We start from the raw sequence: 27595 nt of genomic DNA, 5'->3' as shown, positions 1-27595 counted from the left end.
GTGAGCATTTTAATGGTGGCCACAGTGACAAACGAGGGGGGTGATCTCTATCATCCGTTGCAGAGCACTTGCTGCATGCTAGGTGCTGTATGGACAGCAGAGAAACCACAGTCCCTGCAATGAGAGGCTTACAGTCTAAGCAGGCTGCACCTCAGCACTGGGTGAGATGCATCACAAAGCACGGCAAGGAAATGGGGGCATCTGACACGTAACATCTTGGTTTTGTGTCTGTGCACTGGGACCCTGCCTTTGCAGCTCTGAAATAAGTCACTTCGCTAGCCTCTTTCTGCCCCCCCCCTTGAAAAAAGGGAAACCACGGCGTGAGCCGGCTGCCTTCCATCCGGTGGCTCTTGCAGGGCTTGGTGGCTGCAGCTGTCTGAGGAGAACTTCCTGCCACTTGCAGGGGAAGGACCCGTCTGCACCTGTTTGTAATGGGGTCTGTCCAGCGCTCGGCCGCTTTGCTTCTCTTCGTCCTCGGTGAGTGTCGTGGAGCTTGTTGGCTTTCCTCTCCATTCAGCACTTGAGAGGGTGGGGGTGGGAGGGAGTGTAGGCAAAGGCCAAAGGGAGGGCTTAGACGTGCAAGCCATCCATCCCCCTTCTCTGATTTTCATCAAAGCCACCCACTCCTTTGGCTCCTCTCAGGGAGGGGACTCAGCCCCTGGGGTTCTGGGTGTATCTGGGGTTCTCTGTCGCGCTGGCCACTGAGCTGGCAATGAGGTGCACTAGGGCTCAGTCGTGGACAGAGATGCCCCCATGTCAGTGGCTTAGCATAGCCCATAGGGGTGCTGAGAGCACTGTGGAGGTACGTTAGCCTGGACAGGTGGGGCTGCTTTCTGTCACTCTCCTTTTAGTTGCTTCCTCTTGCTATGCTCCCCTGGCTGAGCTACTCCTGATCTCCCCCTTCAATGTTCCCGCTCCCTTCCCTTTTCTGTCCATTTACCTGGTCCCCTCCCAACTGAAAAAGCCAAACCAAAAACTTGTGGCGCTAACATGATATTTGCTGCCATCCCATCATTCACGCTGCTTGTGTATGACAGCCCTTCCCCTGCCCTGGCTTGGCTATTTGGACTGGAAGCACTCCAGGGCAAGACCCCCTACTACTCTCTCTGTACAGTGCCTAGCTCAATGGGGCCTTGTTCCTGGTTGGCCCTTGATTAATATGATGACGATCTCTCCAAAATAAATGGCAAAAACTCCTGTCTGTTTCACTCCATTTTGTACAACTGCTGAATGCCCGACTGGCACACGTTACATCACCTTACTGCATACCCCCATTTATCACTAGCTTACACTGGATCTGCATGTTGCACCATAAATTCCATCCCAACTTAATTTGGCCCACAGCCTCCCTTGGGAGCTGCACCTGCTGTTATTGGTCCTTTTGCTTATGGTGCTGTTTGTACTTTACTCAGGAGACTAAGGGCTTGTCTCCAAGGGAAGCTATTCCAGTATAGCGCAGGGTGTGACTATAAGGGCTGTAGTTATACTGATATAACTCTCCAGGTGGACACTGTGTTCCAGAATACAAACACCTTTCTCTGGGTTAGTGTAATCTACTTAATGGTCATTCTGGTCAATGTCTCTGTGTAGACAAGCCCTTTTTGGGACTCTCAAATAAAATGTAGATTAAAACCACTTGCTCTGTGAACTCCACTTGTAATGAGGGGAGAAAAACTACCAGCTGAGTAGATGACCCTGTTGCTTCCCATTCCCACTCCATTCAGGCCCCATGCAGACAGAAGGAGGATGGGTCATACAGCTGAGGGGTGAACCGCCCTTGCAGACTATTCACCTCTGCTGGGATGTCCTTATCTGTCTGCTCTGATGAGGCCTCCTTTGGCACGGCTCATCACCTGACATGTTCCTATAGCTGTTTTTCTAATGGCAAACCAGCCTTATCCCCCACTGCACTTGCAGCCCATCAGATGTGCATGCTGGCTAGTGAGATCAGTTTTTTCTGCCCTCTTTCTAACATCCCTTATGATACTGATAGGAAATTCGGATATCCACTCACCCCAGCTGTGTTATTCACAGGCTAATCACGCCCAGTTCTCTTAACCTCTTCATAAGACCCTACTGAAACCTGTTATCTTCTTTGGTGCTCTCCTCTGAACTGGCCCCACTTGGTCTCATTAGAACTGTGGGGCGTCCATCTCAACCCCATGTCACTCTGCTCTCCCCTCCAAACAGAGATCTAAGCAGCACCAAGGCGGGCAGAATAATCATTAAAAGGGCGCCATTCCTTAAAATGTGAGGCGCAGTCACTGGAGCTGTATGTGCCACCTGGGTATCCGCACTTGTAAATGACAGTTGCGCTGATACTTGATTTGCTCTCGCAATTGTGGTAAATGCACAAGTGACTTAAGCCTGTGACTGCAAGCACCCCACTTCTACAACTCAGATTCCAGGTATTTTTAAATCCCAAATCCCCTCTTTTGGGATGTGCCTCTAGAAGAACTTGCATTGCCACATAACACTACTGCTGTTTCATTATTCATAAGCAGGCCTCTGCGTTGGCCAGAGAGTAGTGCTGGTTCAGAAAGGACGTCTTTACCGGGCTAGAGGTTATCACATCACCATCTGGTGCAAGGTCAGTGGCTACCAGGGGCCCTCAGAGCAGAATTTCCAGTGGTCCATTTACCTGCCCTCTGCCCCAGAGCGGGAAGTGCAGATTATCAGCACCATGGATCCCTCCTTCCCTTACGCCATCTACACCCAGCGTGTGCGGAGTGGAGAGATCTATGTAGAGAGGGTACAGGGGGACTCTGCCCTGCTGCACATCACGGAGCTCCAGGATCGGGATGCCGGCGAGTATGAGTGCCACACACCCACCACCGACGAGAGGTACTTCGGGAGTTACAGCGCCAAGATGAACCTCTCAGGTAAGAACTAGAGAAGGTTGCTAGCCTCACACTTGCCATTCGGCCACCTTCTATCGGCTGCTCTGAGGCACTGGGTGAGGGTGGCGAGATAGGACGGTTCAGGTTTTGCTTTTCTTTTGCTGTTGACGCTGTCCAGCTGTGGCGGTCCCAAGTTGGCAGTGAAACCCTGTATGTCAGCATCCCATTTAGTAAAGGGAGAGGCCAGTGAAGTGCAGGGTCTAAAAAGCACAGAGACATCAGATGGCTGTTCTCCCCACCTCCTCAGAGTAGATGGAGGGACAGGTGTCTTCTTCCTTGAAGGGAAGGGGCAGATGGTGTGGTATTGGGAGAGGAGGTGAATAGGGTCTCTTAGCTAGGCCTTTCTTTCTTCCCCATCTGGGGCTTTTGCTGCTGCTCCACCCGGGGGACTCCTCAGCCAGTCACAAACCCCTCCAGCGGCTCCCACTTCATGTTCCTTTCCTGGTGAATCCTCACTTCCAGTAGGGAGGAGGAGCTGAGCTCCCCCCCCCCCCCCCACAGCCAGAAAAGGAGAAAGGAAGGGGAGCTGCCGCTCTGCTATTAGTTGAGGAAGGGGAGCCGTGTTCTCCACACCTCATTTCTTGAACCCCTAGTCATGACAGAGCTCTAGCAGATCACATCAGAACATCTCCATGAATACAAAGGCCCTCAAAACTGACCCTCAGCATCCTTTAGGCCATGCCGATAGGACACAGGGTCACTCTGACATACGTGGGATGCCCATAGATGTTCCGGAAAGGGTGACCATCCTAAGAGACATCTTTGGGAAGCGGGGAGAGAGCTAGGAGGGGGAAGCATGACTGGGTGGGAGAGGCAAAAGAAAACTCCTTATTCTGAACTCTCCTATGTAAATGATGGTGCAGCATTCCCTAGAGGGAGATGCTCTGTGGTAACTTTGGTGGGGCCTCTGGGGTACCTCCCCCTCCTCCACACACGTTTTCCCTTTATCCTTGGGGTGTACCAGCCCATACTCTTTGGCCTACACCTGATTCTCTTTGGAGTCAGTTAACACTGGCTCACGTTGACTGAAGAGGGCGCAAGAGAGCGTTGCAGCAAAGGAGACATGCTCTGCCCACCCAGGTGCTGAGCCCCTTTATGTATCGGTGGCAATCAGCAGTGAAAGCTGCTAATGCCACAGAGTGGAAATCCCTGCACCAGGAGGAGGGCATGGCTGATAAGCAGGGTATCTATGTCTAGACAGAGAGTTGTTCCACTTGTGACCAGCATGGCTGTGTTTTTGTTGTGTTTAGTGATCCCTGACACCCTCTCCGCCACCATGACACCGCAGGCCCTCATCCAAGTGGAAGGAGATCCACTAGAGCTCACCTGTGAGGTGTCAAAATCCACAGCTCAACACACCCACCTTTCTGTTGCCTGGTACCATCTCCAGGGATCAGGAGATGGTCAGGCCATGGTGATCCTTTCCTTGTCCAAGGATTTCATCTTGACTCCGGGCTCCTCCTACACGCAGAGGTTTTTGTCAGATGTCCGGCTGGACAAGGTTGGGGACACCACATACAAGCTATCTATTGGCAGAGTGCAGCCCTCTGACCAGGGCCAAGTGTACTGTGAGGCGGTTGAGTGGATACAGGATCCTGATGGGACTTGGAAAGACATAGCTCGGAAAAAAACGGAAAAGACATCGCTGACCATCAGAAGCCATGGTAAGATGCATACAGCCCATTGGTGAGACGCACTGTCGTTATAAAATACCTCCGCTTCCATCTTAGGGACTGCAGAGGGATCCTAACTCGTGCTTACCCTTTCTACAAAGATGCCTTTTATGTAAATGAGAGTCAGGATTGTTGTGTGTCTCTAAAGCCTCTTCATCCACCCAGTCATTAAGCCACTGCACAAAATGTCATTTTACACAACAGCATTAATGTGAATGAGATTTCTGAAGGTCTAGGTCCTGTAACATTTGACTGACAGGGGCTCTAGACAGGAGACAGAATGGCTCCAGATGTACACAAATCCTGTGTGTGATGATCAGAAGTGCTTAAGGGAGGGATGACTCAATATTGCCTGGCCCAACTCTCCCATCATTAGTTAATCCCTGACAAATTTTAAGATCATCTTAAAAATCATGACATTTTAAAACAAACTTTGGGTTCTTATTTTTCTTTGGGCATCTGAGCCTTTAGGGTTCAAGTTTTCAAGCTTTTCTCTGCAACCATGAGGGCTAGAAACACTGTTTTTTTTAATTGAAAACTGAGATTCTCATATAATCACCTGACTCCACTAAAAACACCCAATAGTGTGAGACTTTTCATAAAATTGTGAGAGTTGGCAACACGAACACCTTCCCAGATACAAATGTAGGCAATACTCCCATTGACTGCAGTGGGTACAGCATTGAGGCATTGGTGACCAAGACAAAGGGGATTATAGCAAGCACAGAGGTAGCATGGAGGAAGGTGGGAAGGGAGCAAAGGCAGAAGGTTAGGCCTGGGGTGGGGTAGGGAAGTTAAAGCAGTGAGAGAGAAAGGAGCTTAATGGAGGATACTGGCCCTGGCGAGGACAAGGAGCTGGAGCGAGCCGGGGGATGCAGTGAAGAGGTCTGACTAGAAAGTGATGTGGTGGGAACGGTGCACAAGGAAGGCTATCACAGAAATATTTTGGGAAAGGGTGGCTGATTTGAGATGTAAGGGGGCCAGAGGAAAGGAGGATGTTGATCGCTGAGGTGAGAAATGACCATGGTTTGGGCCAAAGTTAGTGGCCTGGGTGGAGAGGAAAGATCGGGTTTTAGAGTGTGGGGTAAAGGAAGCTGGCATCTAGTAAAGACCCTGATTCAGAACAGGAAACCAAAGAAACAAATAGCTAAATCAGTGTTTTTCAACCTTTTTTCATTTGCAGACACCTAAAAAATTTCTAATGGAAGTGTGGACCCATTACCAGGGGTCCACGGACCACAGGTTGAAAACCACTGTTATATGGTAACAACTTTTTGCGGACCCCTGAGAAACAGTCTGAGGACCCCAGAGGTCTCTGGACCACAAGTTGAAACCCACTGAGCTAAATGGTTCAAACAGTTCATTAAGCTGTGGGCAAGATTCCATGCTGTGCACCCGTCAAACACTGCAAAAATTCTCTCTTCATGACCATAGATTTTAATTTGGAATGGCTGGCAGGTTTGACAACGTTTGTACCCCTCGTTCCCATTCATAGGAGAGGTTTTTGTGTGCACCATTGTTTGGAGAACAGCTGCAGTTCATATGAACATTCATAGCAGACAAGAATATTTGCTTTTCATTATTCTCCTGTTTAAAGTTTCGTCATCCAATCAGAAAGCAGAAACAATACCACGTAACTTCAATTACCAATCACATGCTATGATTCATGAATAGGGATTAGTCAAAGTAAAGAGTTTTGAAACTCCCTATAGGCTGAGAATTCTATTCTACTTAGATTAGTGTATTATACTCATCACCCAGGTACCTGAACAGTTTACACCATTGTGTGAACGTGGAGGCCTCTAGATCTCATTATGCCTATAAACTATTCAGCCAATATTTGGGAATACCAAGCATATGTGCAGGAATCAGGATGTTTCTTCTTGAATTGTTTATGAACCAAACATTTAAAACTGTAGGATAACTTATTTGCAATAAATACTTAAAGCAGCTGTAAATCTCAGGAGTTACTGTATTTTTACCTTTGGATGATAATGTATGGTATTTCCCCTGGAGCTAGGTGTTGTCTGTGTAGTATTAATCTAAGGAGTCAACGCAATGGTCATGTAAAAATGCGACCAGTATACAGACAGAGATATGTTCTGCGTTTGATTTTTGCGCAGAATTCTCATTGATTTCATGAGTTCCATGCATGGGAGTTTGGTAGGGGATCTTATTCCCTGCTCACTCAGCAGTGACCAGTTTCTATTAAAATCTTGTCCTGAATCACCTTTTGGGGCTTTGGTTCAAATCTAAGAATTCCTGGGAGATGCCTCAGCAAGGATGGAAGTTGGTCTACGTTGTACTAGACCTAAAAATACTTTGCCCTCCAAGAAGGGAGAATCTTATCCAAAGGAAATGGACTAAAGGACCCATTTGATAGAGGTCCCTTCTGACTCCAATGAAGCTAGTAATAGGAAGGGATGATTGAACAGGGCCTCTTGACATACACTTGCCTTGCTTTTGTTTTTCTACAGACAGAGATTTCCAAGCTAATATTGCTGCTGTTGAAAGTTCCCTTGCAGAAGGGGAGCCCTTGCAGGTAAATTGCTCTGTGAAAGCCCAGAATAGCCAAAACCGATGGTTCCAAGTGGTTTGGCTCTTCAAAGGAGTAGAAGTAGCTAGGATTGACCCACATGGGGTACTGGCCTTGAAGGAGGAGTATGAAGAGAGAGCTGCCTTGGGACATCTCCAAGTGGTGAAGAAAAGCAATGAACTGTATATCCTCAAAGTATACCAGGTGGAGTTAAAAGACAAAGGCACATACAGCTGTAAGGTTTCAGAGATGGAGAAGGCTTCCACAGGCTTTTCCACCACCCAGTTCAAGACATCGTCAGACATTGATGTCAATGTGATGCCAATAGGTCAGTGAAACTAAATGCCCTTTCTTCTAAGTGAAATCTGAAAAAGGTCCCTGGTCTGGGTTCCACTGCTATTTGGCCTCCTGCCTTGGCACAAGTAAGCCGTCCCCCAAAAGGGGTAGGTGGGCTATAGTGCTCGGTACAGTGATAGAAACCAAGGTATTCACACTGGCACACGTAACATTTCTACTGTAGCAAGGGAAGTGTGCGCTCTAATTCACTGTCTGCACCAATTCACCGGGTCACCTCCACAGAGTGTCCAGATGACCTGCTTCCTCTCTCCAGTAGGCATAAGAGTCTTTTCCCTCTCACCTACAGTCCCTCTTGCAGTTTCCACCACCTCTTCTGAGGCAGCTGCCTGTGCACACAGGGTGACTGAGATCCTACATTTGGTAGGATCAGTCCCAGTTTCATCAGGGCTCTCTACTTACTGCCTTTTTTATTGCCTATGCTTATGCATGGTACAATTAGTGCTTAAAATGTGGGGAGATGTGGGGGGAGAGGGCAGATTCCGCCCCCCCAAAGAAAGTTCAGGTCAAGCTGGGCTGTTGAGAGATGTACTTTAAGCACTGTCTTACCAAAGGTCCTGCTCCCAGATTGAGCCACCCCATTCCCCCCACCCCATACACATACTTTTCGCAAACCGCTTTAACCATTGGCTACAATAGCCTACATGGTAATGGTCCAAAGTCGGACAGCTTCCAGTATTAATACTGCCGTGGTGGGGCTATTATAGTAGAATACTGCAGTATTTTTTTTTAAGGCCTGGATGGCTAAATGAGCTTTACTGACACTCCCAATGACTTCTCCTACCATGGCATGCTGTTCTACCCAACATTGCAAAGGAGACAACCATCACCATGGTGTTCCTGTGAATAAACTGTCAGGGGTGGTTACAACATTGGACTGGGGCTCAGGAGATCTGGATTCAATTCCCTGCTCTGCTGCAGTGACTTTAAGCAAGTCACTTAATCTCTCTGTCCCTCAGTTTTCTATCTGTAAAATGGGGACAATAATACTACTCTCTTTCACCCTGCATTTGCCTGTTTAGATTGGAAGCTCTTTGGAGAAGGGGCTGTCTCTTATGCTGTTTGTGTGCGTGTGTGTATGTGTGTGTACGTGTGTGTACGTACACACAGGAGCACAATGAAGCCCCTGTCTTAATTGAGGCTTCTAATACTACTGGAACACAAATAATAATGAAGGTCATGCACATATAAGTCAGGAGTCCACTCTAGAAAAATATCCAAGCTAGAAGAGTTCTTACTGTTTCTGTATTACTTGGTTTTGTTCATACAATGATGCTGTGTGAATTTTTGGTTTCAGAGTAGCAGCCGTGTTAGTCTGTATTCGCAAAAAGAAAAGGAGGACTTTTGGCACCTTAGAGACTAACAAAGCATAAGCTTTCGTGAGCTACAGCTCACTTCATCGGATGCACGCATCCGATGAAGTGAGCTGTAGCTCACGAAAGCTTATGCTCAAATAAATTTGTTAGTCTCTAAGGTGCCACAAGTCCTCCTTTTCTTTTTGTGTGAATTTTGCAACTGTGCTAGGTGAAAAGAGGTATCTGACTGACTGATTTTGCTTTGACCATCCAGTTGTGCTTGGGATGCACCCTTTACTCCTTTTCATCCTTTGGTGTGTCTGCAAGTATTGACTACTTTTCCCTCATCATGGCTTGGCCCGACTTGTCCTTCCCTATTATCTCAGCTCCTTCTCCAGAGGACACCTCACTTTCTGTTCCAGTTCACCCATGCTCTTTAAACAGAGGCAATTGCTCTCGCCTCAGAGGGTGCTACATGCATTGTGACATGTAGTTAAAAGCTGGCGTGTGGAGTAGAAAGAACAGGAGGACTTGTGGCACCTTAGAGACTAACCAATTTATTTGAGCATAAGCTTTCGTGAGCTACAGCTCTCTTCATCGGATGCATACTGTGGAAACTGTTGCAACAGTTGGCCCAACTTGATTATCATACACATTGTAAGGAGAGTGATCACTTTAGATAAGCTATTACCAGCAGGAGAGTGGGGTGGGAGGAGGTATTGTTTCATGGTCTCTGTGTATATAATGTCTTCTGTAGTTTCCACAGTATGCATCCGATGAAGTGAGCTGTAGCTCACGAAAGCTCATGCTCAAATAAATTGGTTAGTCTCTAAGGTGCCACAATTGCCACAAGTACTCCTTTTCTTTTTGCGAATACAGACTAACACGGCTGTTACTCTGAAACGTGTGGAGTAGGTGTTTTACTGCAGGCCTCTTTTAGCCGTGACAGCTCATACGTTCTATTTAATACCCACAGGTGCTCAAATGCCAGGGTGATGGGCATAGTACAAGAACCTGAAGAGAATAATTTGTTTTCTTTAATATATTTGTCACAACTCTTCTTGTGTCTTTTTAAAAAAAAACCCTTTTAAAATGAAAGTTAAATGCATCTGGCTCAGTGGTGAAGAGCTGACGCGATGTGTCCGCACTGGAGCCCAGAATTTGCCTGTCTCAATGCAATAGGCAAGACTCTGCCAACTGAGTTTATTCACTGACACATTCCCTAATGCTACCACTCCAGGAATGCCACTGGCAGAAAGAAATGTACTTCAGGGTACTGAAAAGATGGCTCCAAATTTCAGGACAACTCCCCCTACCCTTTACATTGAGATTTACCTTGTCACGAGAATACTCCTGACTAGCTTGGAAAGATAATTGCTGCTGCTGTTGTTCACAGAAAGCCACATGCATGTGTCTGTGCTCGGCGGCGAAAGTCAGATAGTGGAAGGAGACACCTTGATCCTTCACTGTGAGGTGAGTGGAGCAACAAGCCCACTCTCGGTGAATTGGTGGCACCTGCGAAAGAACGGAGATCAACCGGAGCACATAGTTGGGATGGAACAGGATGGCATGCTGAGGCCAGGCCCCTCCTACCAGGAACGCAGCGCTAATAGGGACCTCCGACTAGAGAAGATGAACTCTACCACGTTCACTCTGGCAATCTACAACACTTCAGCCACCGATGATGGAGGGTCTTACAAATGTGAAGTGACAGAGTGGTCCAAGGACAGGAGCTGGAAACAGGCACAGGAAACATCAGTAGCCATTAGCCCTCTCAGTAAGTTGATAGAATCCCTTCCTTACGTTAAAGTTGGATGACCTTCTATCATAGGTAGGGTGGTCTACTGGTTAAAATACGGGCCTGCGAAGGAAGAGACCTGGGTTCTGCTCCAAGCTTTGCCGTTGACATATTATGTGACTGCAGAGAAATCGCTTAACAGTTGTGTGCTTTGGTTTCCCCACCTGTAAAATGGGGGGATACAACCTGCCTGCCCGCCATGCAAGCTGTTTTGAGAGGTTATCAATGAACACTGGTAACGTGCTCTGAGACCCCTGAATGCCAGGCACTGTGTAAATACCAATTACTACTCAGCAGGAACCCTTTTGGATCCTCAGCTTCTTGAAACGAGAAGGGATTAATCTATTGCCACAATGGTATATGGAAATGAAACTGAACAAAAGGGCTGGCTGAGTTGTACTACAAGAGTTCTCGGTGGGGGGTCCTTGATTTTGGAGCACTCTTTGCCCCCCCCCCCCCCAGAGCCTCGTTTGGTTAACTTTTCCAGGCAAGCCCCTTTTCTTTTTTCCCGTTTGGCTGTTGAGGAGGGTTTGGGTTGACGTGGATCTATTTAGGCACCTTTCTTTCTGTCCACGTGGTGACTCTTAGTTTATGGGCTAGTTTAGTTTAGACTTTTAGTTTACGGGCTAGTATGGGCTAGGTGCCTGTAGCACTGGATGGGCCATTGCATTTTAAAAAACGAAATAAATATGTAAATAAATACTGCGGATGGTCAGTGGGGAAAGTGTGCTTGGCAAAATGAAGCACCTAGCATTAATCGAAAACAGACCCTTCCGTTAGCAGAGCTGTGATGGAATTCCAGACTGTCCTGCAGGGCAGGATTGAAGTATGGTGTTGGCAGAGCTGCATGGGGGACCCAAAGCTTTATCTACATTGAGGAGCCTGTGCTGGCAGAGCCCCCTAGTGTAGACGCAGTGGATGCTGACAGAGTTTTTCTACCGGTTCAGGAATGCCATCTCCCTATTACGGTAGTTGTGCTGACAGGAGCCTTCCTCTGTTGACATAGCTGTGTCTGCTCTGGGGGTTTGTCCATGTAGGTCTGTCACTAAGGGATGTGGTTTTTCACATCCTGATCCACACAACTATGCCTGTATAAAAGTGTAGCTCAGGCCTGAGCCTGGAATAGCAGGAGATGCTGCAGCTCAGGATTTAGGCACAATGCCAGAGCTGCGCATGGGATCAGGAGTGGAATAGCAAGGTGCACGTCAGGAGTGAGATGCATTCGGAGAACTGAGGGGCACAGGAATGGGAGAGCAGGGGATGGATGACTTTAATCAGGATCGAATTGTATTGGCAATGTTTGTATGATCCAGAATAGCCTGGGCGCTCTGTGTCATGACGGAGGCACACTGACAGCGCGGGGCAGCCCAGATTGAAATAGCATTGAGGGGTAAGGAAGGAGCAAGGTGTGTTATCAGAGCTGTGGAATGGCAGGGAAGCTGGGTCAATGCTTCCTACATAATGATCAGGACAGAGCTATTAGTTTCCCAGTATCACAACCCCGAAGTTCACTTGTAAAATAAACAGCTAAATCCCAAATCACCCAATCAGTGTGGGAACAGCTCCCGGCAGGGGAGGATAGTGCTGCATGTGAAGGGATAAAAGCAGGGAGAATGACTGTACAATCTCTGTTATAATCTTACAAACCCAGTACCAATGATGTGCTTCCCTGTTAACAGGTCTGAATTTGAGAGCCACACTGAGAAGCCGAACAGCAAATGTCAAATTTACTCAGGATTTTGAACTGTTCTGCCAGGTCTCTGCCACCCATCTCGTCTCCCAAGTGCCAATATCGGTAACTTGGCAATTCAAGACCATCCCAGAGGCTAATGGTTATCAACAGCTGGTCAAAATCATGCCCTGTGGCACCATCGAGTGGGGGGCTGCCCAACCTCACTTTCAGAGGAAGACCAGAGTCACAAAATCTGCATCTTCCTCCGAACTTCTAATCCACAGTGCCACAGAGCAGGATGCGGGCAGGTACAGGTGTGAGGTGGAGGTCTGGAGGAGAAGCTGCCAGCAAGCACGACACCCAGCGATGGCAGCAGCTGCTGCTGTGAAGTCTAACGTTGTGGAGATAAAGGTCAATCCACCAGGTGAGCTGCAGCAAATGCTTTCCTCCGGAGCAGCTTCTTGCTGTGCGACTTGCATAAATCCAAAAATGTAATTAGCAGTTACTTTGTCTCCATGGTCCTAAAGCTGCTAGAATCCCTCCGGGCTGGATCATGCACCAAGGCCACAGCAGCAGGTGCTGCTTGTATTAATTCTGCCTCATCCAGTGTGGCTGTTACGCATGTTAAAGTGAACTTAGTGCTGGTGAGTGCAAGCCTCTGGTTATCCATAGAATGGGTACAATGTGGGGAATGGCTGTTGAAGATTCTCCCCACCCTTCCCCCCCGACTCAGAGAGAGAGAGAGAGAGAGAGAGAGAGACACACACACACACACAGCCTTGCTGGTGGGCTTTAAACCTAACCTCTGGGGCAAAGTGAGAGTTCATTCCGTGGCCTATTCAGTCTTTGGCCTCTCTGCTCACACTGTCACAAAATGGGGCCAGTGGAGGAGATTCTGAAACATGAACACCTCATTTCACTAGATAATACTTAGACTGGACTAGATGACCTACTGAGGTTTCTTCTAGGCTACATATCTATCCTAGGCCCCCGAATGGCTACCATATGGTCACTACTGCTTTGGGTTGGACAGGAACCAGTGACTTGGATGTAAAAAGCTCCATTCCCTACTACCAGTCCCTTGAGCCTTCCAGTCTCCACTTGTCCAATGTATCCACAACACGTTCTTCTCTTCTTACCAGCCTATATACACTAGAGGTCAATATAGCCTACTTGGGAGGTGTCATGGCTTGTGAAAAAGAAGCTGAGTGGATCTGGGTGTTTTGTACTTTTTACCCTTCTGACTCCAGTGGCTGGGAAGGATCCCTCTGAGGCATGGTACATCCTGGATTAAACAGCATCTGTATATCTGATTTTCTGTCAGTAACCAGAACTTTGATAGGGATCTGTACTCTGTGTCGTATCTCTCGAGAGTCTCCCAGTATCTTGTAGGAAGTCACAGACTGAAATTCCCCATATGGGACCATTGAATGTTGTTAGTGAATTTAATTCCTTGTGCAGATCCTCAGCTGGTCTGTGTAACTCCATCAAAATGGATAGAGCTACATCAACTTACAGCAGCTAATTATCTGGCCCCTTGAGAATACATAGTGACTGTCCAGGCCTGATCCACTAGGCCATTGAAGCCCAAGCCGAGGACTGTGTCCCTGTTACCATGGGGATTTCCTAGTACCAGTTCTGTTCACGAAAAATCAGTCTTTTTTTGCTTGAACTATTTCTAATTTTTCCACTTAACCTAAGGCTGTATCTACACTTAAACTGGACAGGAGGGATTATCCCATGGCTATAGTTAATCCACCTTCCGGAGAGGCAGCAGCTAGGTCGATGGAAGACGTCTTTGATCAACCTTGCACTGTCTACACAGGAGGTGGGGTCAGTTTAATTATGTCCCTCAGGGGTGTAGATTTTTCACACCCCTAAGCTACATAGCTGGGTCAACCCACTTTTTAGTGTAGACCTGGCCTTTGGCTAATAGGGAATGTAGTCCCATGAACTGAAATCTTGAGCTTTCTGCGGTCATAACTGAGGGGCTTGCTGTAGTGTATTTTAATATGTCCTCTCCTGTTCAGCCCGACTGCCATGACTCCCTATAGGTCCATAACTTCTTAGAACACAAGAACAGCCATACTGGGTCAGACCAAAGGTCCATTTAGCTCAGTATCCTGTCTTCCGACCAGGGTGCTTCCTACGGGGCTGCCGGGCCCAGGACATAGGCGCCGAGTTTCTAATCTACGGGGGCTGGGGAGGTGCTCCGCCCAGGCCCCACCCTCACCCTACTACTTCCCACTCCACCTCTTTCCCACCCAGTTCCGCCCCCCCGCCCCCAAGCGCGCTACACCCTCGCTCCTCTCCCCTCCCCCCAGCACCTCCTGATGCCACAAAACATCTGATCCGTGGCAGGAGGTAGGTGCTGAGAGGGAGGGGGAGGTTCTGGTAGGGGGGCTGCCGGTGGCCACTGGTAGTCTCCTCTCCCTCCCGCCCGACTGCTGCTCTCCTCCTCGCTATCTGCCTGCCTGCCTCCTCATCCCTCTCCTGCCTGTCTGCCTGCCGCTCGCCTCCCCGCCTGCCTCCTCACGATTTTACTGAAGCGCGGGTTCCCCTAAAGTGCAGGGCTTGGGGCAGTTGCCCTGATTCGCCATACCCAAGGGACGGGTCTGCTTCTGACAGTGGCCAATATCAGGTGCCCCAGAGGGGATGACCAGAACAAGTAATCACCAAATGATCCATCCCCTGTTGCTCATTCCCAGCTTGGCAAACTGAGGCTATCATTGCTCCCACCATCCAACATTGCTGCCCCTTTTCTTTCCCCAAGGATTTGGCCATTGTGACTCTCTGGTTTGCATCTGGAATACAGACTTTCAGTGAGCACGAGGACCCAGGGAAACAGTAACACTGAAGGGGAACAAGGGGTGATAGTGAAGCAAACTTAAATTTTTTAATCTAAAATGGCCACAAAAAACACCAGTGGAAGGCTGTAGGTTACTTATGCAGACATATCTTGGTCATGGAGCAGGAAGAGGCTAGGCTTGCTCTGTATGCTCCCAGGATGTTGTGTTCATTCCTGGAAACTGCAGTACAGGAAAGATACTAAAGTTGAGCGGAGAACAACAAAAATGATCAGGGGGATGGAGGGATTGATTGGAAAGCTAGCTGTGTACTGCTTTGGTAAGAAAGTCATCGGCTTATGAGTCTATCTGGTGGACAAAAGTACCAGAGAGGATAGTACAGGGGCTTGGGGAAGGGAAATTAAGCTAGGCATAACGGAATGAAACTGAGTAACAGAAAAAGGAGGCTGCAAATCAGAAAAAACTTTTGCAATGAAACCTACTAGGCTAAGTAATATTATCAAGTGGGAGATGGGAGCCCCATTGTTTGGGACACTTTAAACGGAGACTGGGCAAAATTCCCTAGAAAATGAAGGCTAAGAAACAATCCTTCCTTTGCAGGAGGAGGCTAGATTATAAAACAGATTACGTCCATATCTAATTTAGGCCCTGACAGTTCAGCATCCTACCTCCCTAGGGTTGCCCATACCCATTGCTTCAGAAGAAGTTTAAATCTACCCATAATGCACCTTAACACTCTACTGGAGAGAAGGATAAAGCTCCTTTCTAGCTCTTGCCCAAATGGATTCTTCCAGAACCCCGAGAGATGCCCTTCTGGTGGTGCTGTTGCTGCTGTGTGTGTGTCTGTCTGTCTGAGAGAGAGCGAGAGCAGGTAGGTTCTTTTGCATACTCCAGCTGTTCCCCAGCTTGTCAGAGCAGAAAGTGCATTGTCAGCAGACAGGGTTCAAAAACGAGACCATCAGTGGGAGATTCTGCTTAGTTAATTAAATTGAAATTGGTTCTGTTTTTGTGTTCACATCTTTCTATAGAGGGAAGTGGCCTGTCTGTTTTTTATAGTAATTGAACTTTAGCAATGTGGTGGTGAGAGACAGAAGCTTAAAGCAAAAGGGGTGGGGCTTTAGCAAGCACTCTGCTGCCTCTTGGGGACGATCTTTAGAGGAGTTGCAACAAAAATTCCTCTCATGGGAATCAAGTGTCCCTTGTTAATAGCAGGCTATGTGAGCAAATTCCCTGTGTGAGCTCTGCTGAACCCCCATCCGTTTCTCTGGAACATTTCCTGGGAGGAGACTGCCAAGCCACACACATTAAAGTGAGGTCCCCTCCCACTCTCAGGCTGCTGTAATACTAGCTAGGACTAACAACCCATCCTGACATTTTTGGAAAGGTCCCAGTTTTCAGTGAGTTCATCTTGAATCCCATGGGGCCGGATGGGCTGCATCCGAGGGTGCTCAAGGAGTTGGAGGATGTGATTGCAGAGCCATTGGCCATTATCTTTGAAAACTCACGGTGATCGGGGGAGGTCCTGGGTGACTGGAAAGGCTAATGTAGTGCCCATCTTTAAAAAAGGGAAGGAGGAGGATCCGGGGAACTACAGGCCAGTCAGCCTCACCTCAGTCCCTGGAAAAATCATGGAGCAGGTCCTCAAGGAATCAATCCTGAAGCACTTAGAGGAGAGGAAAGTGATCAGGAACAGTCAGCATGGATTCACCAAGGGAAAGGCATGCCAGACGAATCTAATTGCCTTCTATGATGCGATAACTGGCTCTGTGGATGAGGGGAAAGCAGTGGACATGTTATTCCTTGACTTTAGCAAAGCTTTTGGTATGGTCTCCCACAGTATTCTCGCCAGCAAGTTAAAGAAGTATGGGCTGGATGAATGGTGGATAGAAAGCTGCTTAGATCATCTGGCTCAACGGGTAGTGATCAATGGCTCCTGTCTAGTTGGCAGCTGGTATCAAGCGGAGTGCCCCAAGGGTTGGTCCTGGAGCCGGTTTTGTTTAATATCTTCATTAATGATCTGGAGAATGGCGTGGACTGCACCCTCAGCAAGTTTGCAGATGACACTAAACTGGGAGGAGAGGTAGATACGCTGGAGGGTAGGGATAGGAAACAGAGGGACCTAGACAAATTAGAGGATTGGGCCAAAAGAAATCTGATGAGGTTCAACAAGGACAAGTGCAGAGTCCTGCACTTAGGACGGAAGAATCCCATGCGCTGCTACAGACGAGGGACCGAATGGCTAGGCAGCAGTTCTGCAGAAAAGGACCTAGGGGTTACAGTGGACAAGAAGCTGGATATGAGTCAACAGTGTGCCCTTGTTGCCAAGAAGGCTAACGGCATTTTGGGCTGTATAAGTAGGGGCATTGCCAGCAGATCGAGGGACATGATCGTTCCCCTCTATTCGACATTAGTGAGGCCTCATCTGGAATACTATGTCCAGTTTTGGGCCCCACACCACAAGAAGGATGTGGAAAGCGTCCAGCAGAGGGCAACAAAAATAATTAGGGAACTGGAACACATGCCTTATGAGGAGAGGCTGAGGGAACTGGGATTGTTTAGTCTGCAGAAGAGAAAAATGAGGGGGGATTTGATAGCTGCTTTCAACTACCTGAAAGGGGGTTCCAAAGAGGATGGATCTAGACTGTTCTCAGTGGTAGTAGATGACAGAACAAGGAGTAATGGTCTCAAGTTGCAGTGGGGGAGGTTTAGGTTGGATATTAGGAAAAACTTTTTCACTAGGAGGGTTGTGAAGAACTGGAATGCATTACCTAGGGAGGTGGTGAAATCTCCTTCCTTTGAGGTTTTTTAAGGTTAGGCTTAATAAAGCCCAGGCTGGGATGATTTAGTTGGGGATTGATCTGCTCTGAGCAGAGGTTTGGACTAGATGACCTCCTGAGGTCCCTTCCAACCCTGATGTTCTATGATTGAGACCACCATGCAGGTTAGCCTGAATCTGTGTTACAGTGTGAGACATCTTTTCCCTTCTTTCAGTTCAGATTATTGACCCTGCTATAGCTCTTTGTCTCCAAAGGTCTCAGAGTGCGTTGCAAATTGTATACAACAATCAATTTGCCACTGCTGCAATAGCATCCACTCTGGTGTGGGTCACAAGCAGCTGCTTTACCATGCTCAAGGCTGCCATCTAGAGGAAGATTATTCCAAATGTCTGAAGCCCACAAGGAGTTTGAATCTCAGATGATGAGCCTACTCTTATGAGACCACAGTTATGGTGGCCATCACAGGGGATTGAACCAGGGACTTTCAGAGCTAACCATGAGTTGTTATAGATTGAGCTAAAGAGCCTGTCTCTCGAGCTGAGAATGGTATCTTCTGTGGATCAGACACAGAAGGGGACACGACACACTGACCAGCAGGATACAAAAGTCACAGCCTTTCAGGAAAAGAAATGAAGAAGAATAGTGTAACCCTTTGAAAGTGGAGGTGGAAATAAATGGAATCAGAATGCGATTGTATAAATAGGCTAGGAGTCTGGAATTCATAGCCCTATTCTAATAAGGAAGCCTAGTATCTTTAATGACCACAAGTGATATCACAGCCTTTGCCTTTGTCTCATCTAAGAAATGGCTCACTATTCCTCTGAGATTAAGGCAATTAACTCAGTATTGAACAGCACCCTCTATTAAGCCATCACACCACTTCCTCTGATATGCAGGTGTTCTCATGCCATTGACTGTGGCATAATTTTGAAAGCCCTATGGTTTGGGTCCTAGCTTCCTGAGGAAGCAACACCTTACCTCTGCTCTGCCATAAGAGCTGAGATCCGCTGGTGCTCAAGTCTAGATTTAAAAGCCTGCTGGCAAGGTATTCTCAGTGGATGCCTCTTAACCCTGGAATTTCCTTCCACTTTTAGTTAGACGGTGGCAGAGTCTGTGTTTGGCCTTCAGGGCACAGAATAAGACTTCCGGATCTGGGCTGGGGGCAAATGACATTTCTGTTATATTTAGCAGTTAGGTTCTGGGGTTGAATCCGTTTTAGGTTATGAAGAGTTAATCTATGCTGCATTAGATCTGTGCTAATACCCAGAGCTGGCTCTGAGGGGTGCCATTTTAAGGATGGAGAAATAAACAAATGAAGTCAAATCCGAGTCCTGCCCATGCTCAGCTCTGCTTAGCCCATGGGATCTGATATGGAACAGTCAGAGGGGTGCATGGCAGCAGGACAGATGACTAAAGTGGGTGACCCTTGAGACAGAAATGCATTTGCTCCTCTTTGCTTCCTAGCCATTCTGTGCATTCACGCAGGAGCAGCCCTAGCTATTGTGCTGGCCAGGGTGGAAAATGTTTTTTAGCAACTATGCCTCTTTCCTCTCCCCGCAATCCTCCCCCTCAGCAGTCGAGCCAAAAAAGTCAGAGTTAAAATGGTCAGCCAGCCGGAGCAGAGCAAAGAATGAGGGGGAAGGAGGAAGGCTAGTGGTACGGCACCCCCCGGAAGTTGGCGCCCCCAGAGAAGCTGCCCTGCTTGCCTGCCCCTAGAACCGTCCCTGCGTTCACAGCCCAGCTTCAAAGCACAGATGTCATCTGCTGGGAAATACAGAGCAGCAAAGCATCCTGCCACCCCATTTAAAGCAGCTGTCTTTTTTCTTTCCATCACCCCTTTATGACTCTTGTCACAGTAGGACCCAAATCCTCGCTGCTGTTCTCACTCTGACGTGGCAGCCTGCAAAGAGTCGGGCTGCGGAACATGCCTTTTCCACCTGCCTGAAACATTTATGAGGCTGATCCCCGTGTATTGCGTTTTCAATTTGAGAGCGACATGTGCTAATGTCTCCAGTGGGATTTGAGATGCGGGGTGGGGAAGGGAGAGAGAAATAGAGAGTAAGACATAGAGTTGAGGGGGAGGGGAGGATGCAGATGCATTGAATAGGGAAAGGAACACAGGGATAAAGGCAAGAGAGACTTGGCTAGCAGATGTGAGAGGGAGGCAGAGGCACCACCCAAGCCCCAAGAGGGGTTAGGGAGGCTATCTGAGTCAAGAAGCGGCAACGATGAGCTCTGAAGGGAGACACTCCTCTTTGGCCGGAGAATTGAGGGGCTGTAACACCTAGGTTTAGAAGGGAGAGGCACACAGTGGGGCTGGGGGGGAATGTGAGGCTCTTGGGGGGCACTGGGAGATGTGCAGAGGAACTCTCGGAGGGAAGGAAGAGGAGAAGGGGAAACATGAGGTGCTGGCATACATGAGGGGCCCTCTGGAGACAAGGAATGTCCATAGGTTCTGAGAAGGAATAGGGGTGCTGAGGGGATCCCCAAAGGAAAGAGGAAATGTGGGGGGGCTCTGAATAGTGAGGGACCTCTGGGAGAAGATAGGGTGTGGGGGACACCAGATGTAGAGAGGGATGTTAGAGGAGCCTTCAGGGCAGTGGGGAAGGAAGGGAGGAGGCAAAAAGCCTTGCTCCTGAGGAATAGGGGAAGATGCCAAGCTCCTACATCTCCCAGTAACATCAGTGGGAGCTGAGGGGACACAGTACCTCACAGGATCAGAGCCATAATTCTTACCTCGTGAATTAATAGTTCCTTGATGCAACCGTTCCTGACTCTCACTGAAGTGTGTGTGCATGTGTGTTTGTAAAATTGTCCTGTTCCCAGGGTGGCAGGATGTTGAATGCCATGCACCTCATCTACATCTTCACAGGCAATTTCTTCTGCTTCTCCTGAGATCCCACTGACCATCATAGCTGGGATTAAAGACCCCAGAGCTAATTTCCGTCCTCCGCAGTCCTCTGTATGTTCAGTATATGGCAATGCCATTCAGTTCTCTTTGCCATGGTGGCCAGCAAAGAGAATAATGTCCCAGTTGAATGCATAAGGGGGGGCCTCTAGGACAGGATGCAGGAACCATCTATATGGACAAAAGAGTCTCCCTTGCTAGCTCCTCAATCCCACCCCAAAATGATGATCAGATCCCAACTCTAAGGCAACAACTCCCCAGTCCAACCCACCCAGCCCTGCAGCTTCTGGGATGGGATAGTTTTTCTATATCCTCAGCACCTGCTGTCTAAGAGGGTGAATGAGAGCCTGAAAAGGGAAAGAAGAGAAGGAGAAAAGTCCCCAAAGATGTGATCTCCCTGCTTTGTGGCTAGTCTTGCCATCTAAAATAAACGGGCCTTTAGAAAGCAGGATGTGGGGTATGTATGCATGGGGGATGGGAGGATTACGTGAGAGACCTGCATGTTCACATGCTTTTTATTGCTTTCCCAATCGATTTAGCAACAGGTGATGCAATCGGAACTAAGCCCCATAAACAGAGACTGTATTAGCAGGATACACCTCAGTATCATTCCAGTGGGAGATGGTTGCAGAATTGAAGACGGATTAGGATGTTTCTTTTGTTGGCACTAGAGACATTCAGCACTTAATTGAACAATTACCAGGTATAATGACTAGGGACATTCAGAAACACATTACCACATTTCTAGTTATTAACCAAGGCAGACAGATGAGGCAGGAAGTGTTAGTGAAACCCACGCAGACTCTTTAGTTTGTCTGAGATGAAAGGCCCTCATTGTTCAGTTTCCAAAGCTGCACTTTTGTGTTAATTCATCTCTTCCTCCCTGCCCCATTGCTTCACCGAAGAGGACTGGCACCAGTGGGATCTTCATTCCCGGTTTGTCCCCCTCCATTATCAGCTCGTGCATCAATCCCATGCCAGTAATGCCGCCTGGAGGGCCCACCTACTGCTGTGTGAAGGGAGTAAACCTCAAGAAGGCAGGTGAATTGTTTGGGATGGTACACAGGGGTCTGACTAGAAGTAATGGGTTTAACTGGCTGGGGAAATTTTCAGACAGTGAGATAGCAGAACAGTCTCCCAAGGGAAGGACTGGAAGCCCCGTCGCTTGAGAAAATTTAAAACTAAACTGTATTGGCGTTATTAAAGTATGGGAAATATGCCTGGAAAGGAACAATCCTGCCTGGGCAGGGAGTTGGCTGGGTGACTGTAACAGGGTGACCGTCCCCTTAAGGGTAGTAGGGCCTGTAGTGGTCAGTCAACACCTCTTCAGTGGTGTGACCCTTATGTTCTGGGACTTTGCCTTCCCTAGGTCTTCATCCACTCTACAGAGCTAGCTGTTGGGAGAAGGAAAATGGTCCCGGGAAAATAGTTAAGGCTTGGGGAAAACCCAGGCTGTCATTTTTTTAAGGGCCTAGGACCAGGAGCCTTACAGAGTGGGCGAGGCAGGGCTCTGTGCTTTCCCAGTGAATTGGGACGCGCTCTGGGAAGAGGATTGTATATGTTTGGTTTCTACCAGGGGCAGAAGGTTTTGCCTGCTGAACTCTCCTAGCCTGCGGGTGAAGGGGACTGACTGGGGGAAGGGCCAGCTGGAGGGGAAGCTGGCTGTGGCTCTACAGCTGGCCTAAATTATAACTCTAGCTCCTGTCTTAAGGAGAGAGAGAGTCTGAAGTATAAGCCAGCTCTGGGAAGAGGGTGAGAGCCTCCTGAGCAGGGAAGAAAACTGGCCCCAGGACTCATGGGCCCAGAGTGGCTGTGAACTTCAGCAACTAAAGAAGTTACCCTCTGTAGAATGAGTTAATAAACTAGCCCCCACAAAGGTGGTATATGTTTGAACTCCTGTGGTCTGGATAACTGACTGATCTGGTCTGAAAGAACAGAGGCAGGGTGCTGCGGAGCCACACTTGGCCAGCAGGAGGTGCTGCAAGTCAGGCAAGTCCTTTGACAGTGACCATGGAGTTCTTCTATCTCTGACTTCTGTGATTCTCACTGGTGCATTCCTTTAGCCCTGGTGGTCGGATGGGTAGGTCTGTGCAGATTGGTTTGCTGTAGGATTGCTCCTGAGTGCTTGAACGTGTGTGCGCAGGCTTATTCTTGTAGGGTTGCTTGTGAAGGCTGAGTTGGACACACATCTTGTTATTGTAGGATTGCTCATGGGGGTTCTGCAAAGGAAAAACGTGTCCAAAGATTTTTTTTTTTTTAATTACCGAAACATTGCAAGGACTCCTAAAAGAAAGGAGATTGAAATTGGGGCCGGGCATCCTTCAGAATGCGGGGTTTCTAACACCTGAACAGAGCCTTTTATGTGTAATTTCAGACTTGTTCCCTCCAGCTTCTCTTCTCCTAAGGCTTCGTAAGCCATCATTTCAAGAAATCGATCCCTTTCCTGCTGGTGTTCTAGTACTGGTAGCTGCCATAGTAAATTCTTCTTTTTTTTTTTCCTGTTGATTTAGAGAGCAAGCTAAGAGTAAACACAGAAGATAGATCCCTGGAGATCTCTGGTGGCGCAGACACAGAAATCGAATGCAGAGTCACATCACTGACCCAGAGGGATTCTCAGTTAGCCATTACCTGGTACTTCTTACCGCCTTCTCCAGCTGATGCTGCCCCACTGCAAATCGTGAGGGCCAACTATAGCAATATCCTGGACTACGGGGCAGAGTTCAGCTCTGCTATACAGAAATCGAAATTCCACAGTGAGAGGGTCTCCAGCAACCTGTTCTGGCTGCATATTCTGTCTGTGAATCATGGTGACCGTGGCAGGTATTACTGCCTGGTAGAGGAGTGGCTGTGGTCACCAGACCGTGGCTGGTACAAACTTGGAAAGAAGGAATCAGGAAAGACCATGCTGGAGTTCAAGGTTTCCGGTAACTATGCTGTCCTAGAAGGGATCCTTTATCACAGCATGGATGTCCGTAAGAAGCAAAGGCTGGATCTCCAGCTGTACTGAGCTCATGCTAGACACAGCTCTGGTGGAAGGCCTTCCTTGATCAATTATGCAGGCTGGAATGGTCCCTCAGGGATTGCTTCTTCCAACCCCCGTCTTGTCCTCTCCCTGGCCTGGCGCGTCCTGCAGCCCGGAGCCCTGAGTGAGCGATTAGGAAGCCTCTGAACACTGTGGTGCGGAGGTCACCTGCCCAAGTGAGCCGGTGGGGCTGTGGAGGCAGGGGCTAGAGCCGTAAGGGTGGGAGTTAGGACTTGCAGTAGAAGGAGCCCCGAGCGCCTCACACAGGAGCCAGTTACATGACTTCCCATCAACCCTGAAAAGAATGCGATTCCAGTTCTTAAACAGGGGCCCTTTAACAGGCCATCCACACTGACCCCTTGCCCCTCAACCCCCCCCCCCACCCCCCACACACACATACTGTATGGAGACTCAGATCAGCCTCGAACAAGCCTGTGTGTGTCTCTTTGTGCTGTGGAACACAGTCCCTAAATGAAGGCCTCTTCCACTTGCCTCCCACACCAGAGAACAAACTCCATGTTGAAAAAACAAACCACAGCATCACAGCCACTGAGAACAAGGACGTGACCATGAGCTGCCTCCTGCAGGGCCCTTCCCAACCAGCCTCTCTCTTCTCTGCCATCTGGCTCCATGGTTTGGAGCACTCCGGGATGAAAACCCTGGTGAAAGTCCACGCCAACGGCATGGTGGAGTATGCTGAGGAGAAGATGGCGGGGAGGCTGCACCTTCGCCGCCCATCCTTCGGTGACTTCAGCCTGGTACTGCGGAGCGTGGAGCCGGGCGACGCAGGGCTGTACTGCTGCCAGGTGCAGGAGTGGCAGCAGGACAGCAGTGGCAGTTGGGTTCAACGGGCGTCGGAAGTGTCGGGGTACACGAGGCTCACTGCGCTGCCTCCAGGTAACGCTCTCCCCCCCACCGCCCCCCGGCTCATTCCCAGTTCCCCTGCATATGACGTTGCCCATCTCCAGCAAACATCTGCTGCCTCTCTGCAATGTTCCCATGCAGCCAGGGTCGAGGGGCACTGCAGGGTCTGGAAAGGGGAGCACAGCTGGAATAGCAGAGATGACTGCAAGTTAGGGTTCAGCTGTGCTGGGGTCAGTTGCAGGAATAGCCTGCTGCAGGGAAGGGAGGCAGAGCTATGTTGGGGAGGGAGGGCCAGAAGTGCATGGAGTGCTGCTGGTTGGTATGTAGGGAATAGAAAAGAAGGGAGGAGTGCCTGCCAGCAGAAAATATACCTCATGATGCTTTTGTTCAACAACCACCCAGTTCCCTGAAGCCTCTCTTCTCTCTCCTTGTGGGATAGCTGATGACCTGCAGGTGCAGGTTGCAAGCTCAGCAGCTGTGCTGCAAGAGAACCAGGGGGACCTCCACCTAGACTGCAACTTCATCTTGGGATCGCCCGGCATCGGCGGCACCGCCTTCTCCGTCACCTGGTGGAGAATGACCGGGGGAGGCAGAGAAGAGTTATTTAGTGTGAACCACAGCTCTATGTTTCAGTACGGCCCTGCCACCACCAGCACTGTCAGGAACCGGCTGCGGTTTGAGAGGCCTGGGGAGCTGCAGTACAGATTGACGCTGCTGAGGCCTGAGGTGTCTGACAGCGGGGACTATCAGTGCCATGGGGAGCTGTGGGTGTTCGGCCCTGGGCGCGGCTGGTATCAGAGGAGTGTAAGGCACTCAGGGAACATCACTGTGCTGATTCTTCCAGCAGGTAACCAATGAGCAACTTTCTAAGTCCTTCCAAAGCCTCTCCCTTGCCTCCAGCCCTGCAGGGGAAGGAGTGAAGATGGGGCCCAAACCAAACCCCGGAACGGAATGTTTTGGAATTTACTAAGGGGGGATCCGAACTCAGTCCCACAGCTGTCCCTTAGCTCTCTAGTGGGCCAGACCCAGGAGCTGGGTACCTCAAACTCTGGAGGGGAGGGGGTTTCCAGGTTTGGCCTGCAAGGTGCTGAGCACTGACTCCGATCCAGCAAAACACTTAAGCACATGCTGAGCTTTAAGCATGTGAACAACCCCACTGACTTCCAAAGAACTATTCTTGTGCTTAAGTGCTTTGCTGGATTGGGACCGAGCACTCAATGCCTTGTGAAATCAAGCCCTCACAGTCCTAACCTGAATCTTGGAGCTTGAACCTGTGTTCTCATTAGGCTCATTTTTTTTTTTTTTTTTTTTTGGAAAAACTTAGAAAAATCAGGGCTTTCATTCAGCTTGGATAAACTCTTGGGTGGTCATCCGAATCTCTAGAGATTGCAGAAAGCCCCTGGAAATCCTCTGGGAATAGGCTTTCATGGTGATGCTTCCAGTCCTGTCTGTTCTCATAGTTGGCCCCACTGGAAACAACCTTCCTTTGGGGGGTAAACTGGGGTGTGTTGAAGGCCTGGACAAAATTCGGAAATGCAGAGGGATTCTGCAGCAATGAAACTGAATAAACAGAACCAAAGATTTCAAACTTATTTAGTGTGTTTAGGGAGGTGCTGAAGATTTGTCATCACCCATCTGCGGTTAGGATCTCAGTCATCCTCGTAACTGGATGCTAGCTTTCTGTTGTACTGGGATGTTTCTTTCACTAGCTGTTCCTTTGTGTGGATTATTTATTAACCCTCCTTGTTGTTGCTGAGTGAAATAGTAATTGCTGAAAATTTCCCATGGAATTTGGATATATATTTTTGCCAAGTAGTTTTGCATCCTCAGTGTTTTGATTTCCGTAAAATTCCAGGAGACTGGATATTTTTCACAGCGAAGCACACAAACTTGGAAGTGCCATTCACTTGAAAAATGTGTGTGTCCTGGTGAGGATGCATCCCACAGGATTTATGATCTAGAGGAATGATATCTTAAATTCTAGACCCTCTGCTAACACTCCCTGGCCTGAAGAATTCTTATATAGTACTTTTACTTTTATGGAGTAGGGTAAATTCCTCCCATTTTACAGATGGGAGAATTGAGCCTCAGAGTGATGAAGTGACTTTCCCAGTGAAACACAGAAAGTCAGTGTCAGCACCAAGACTAGACATCAGGTTGCTTGACTCCTAGGTCCTGCCTAACTCTCTAGACCACATTGGCTTCCAGGCTAGTCACTTCCTGAACAATCCTAGATCAAAAAAACAACATATACAGCCCCAAACTCATGAACAACCCTATAGCAGCATGCCTGGGTGTTTTATGGCATAAAGGGGAAAACTAAAGGAAACAAACAAAGATACCAGGAATACACCAAAGGGACCATTCTGACCATCGGTGCTAAAGCAGGCCAGAGATGACTTTCTGTGGCCTGTGTTATGCAGATCGTTGGAAACTGCTGATTTCTCAAACCTGAAAGTTTATTGTGAAGGGTGTAGGAGGGAAAGAGAGACTCACACAATTGGTTGAGCTGGGATGTGGGAGACCTACATTCAAGCCCCTGCTCTGAATAAGGAAAAACATGGACATGAATGTAGTTCTCCCATGTCTTGTGCAACCCAGGTGAGTGCCATAACCACTGGGCTGTTAGCTATAATCCCCCATTAGTGCTGTGAATATTGAACAGCAGGAGAAGTAAGTATAATTAGCTGCTGTGTTCAATTGTTTTCTGTTTTTTGCAGAGTCAACAATTTCTTCCAGGGTCTGTTCGTCTCCTTCACTGCTCCACTTCATCCTTATCTACCCCCTGATTCTGTTCCTTGGCCTGATAGCTGCTCTCCTCTACTTGTATGTCAAGAACAGGCAGACCCACAAGGAATCGATCTATCAAAGGAAAGGAAAAGAGCTGTGGGTGGATTTGAAAGGGGCTGGAGATGTTGAGCCCACTTATTCTGACCATAGTAATCTGGAGGAAGAGATGAATAATCTGAAGGAGGAAAAAATGGACTGA

General features: G+C 48.5%; 1 protein-coding gene across 1 annotated transcript; it reads left to right on the top strand.

Moving 5' to 3' along the window:
* On the top strand, positions 1-27595 carry LOC311528756 (immunoglobulin superfamily member 2-like; the record flags this gene model as incomplete). Its single annotated transcript, XM_084644157.1, has 10 exons — positions 1-477; positions 2502-2882; positions 4151-4564; positions 7051-7437; positions 10155-10535; positions 12236-12652; positions 23231-23644; positions 24247-24639; positions 25046-25453; positions 27327-27595. Exons 1-10 carry the CDS (start codon positions 432-434, stop codon positions 27593-27595), a joined length of 3510 nt encoding a protein of 1169 aa, XP_084500283.1. The 5' UTR covers positions 1-431.

This window comes from Lepidochelys olivacea (assembly GCF_965140295.1).
Source record: "Lepidochelys olivacea isolate rLepOli2 genome assembly, chromosome: 1".
NCBI lineage: Eukaryota > Metazoa > Chordata > Testudines > Cheloniidae > Lepidochelys > Lepidochelys olivacea.
Note: the sequence above shows the minus strand (reverse complement) of the source record. Positions and strands in the feature narration are given on the sequence as shown.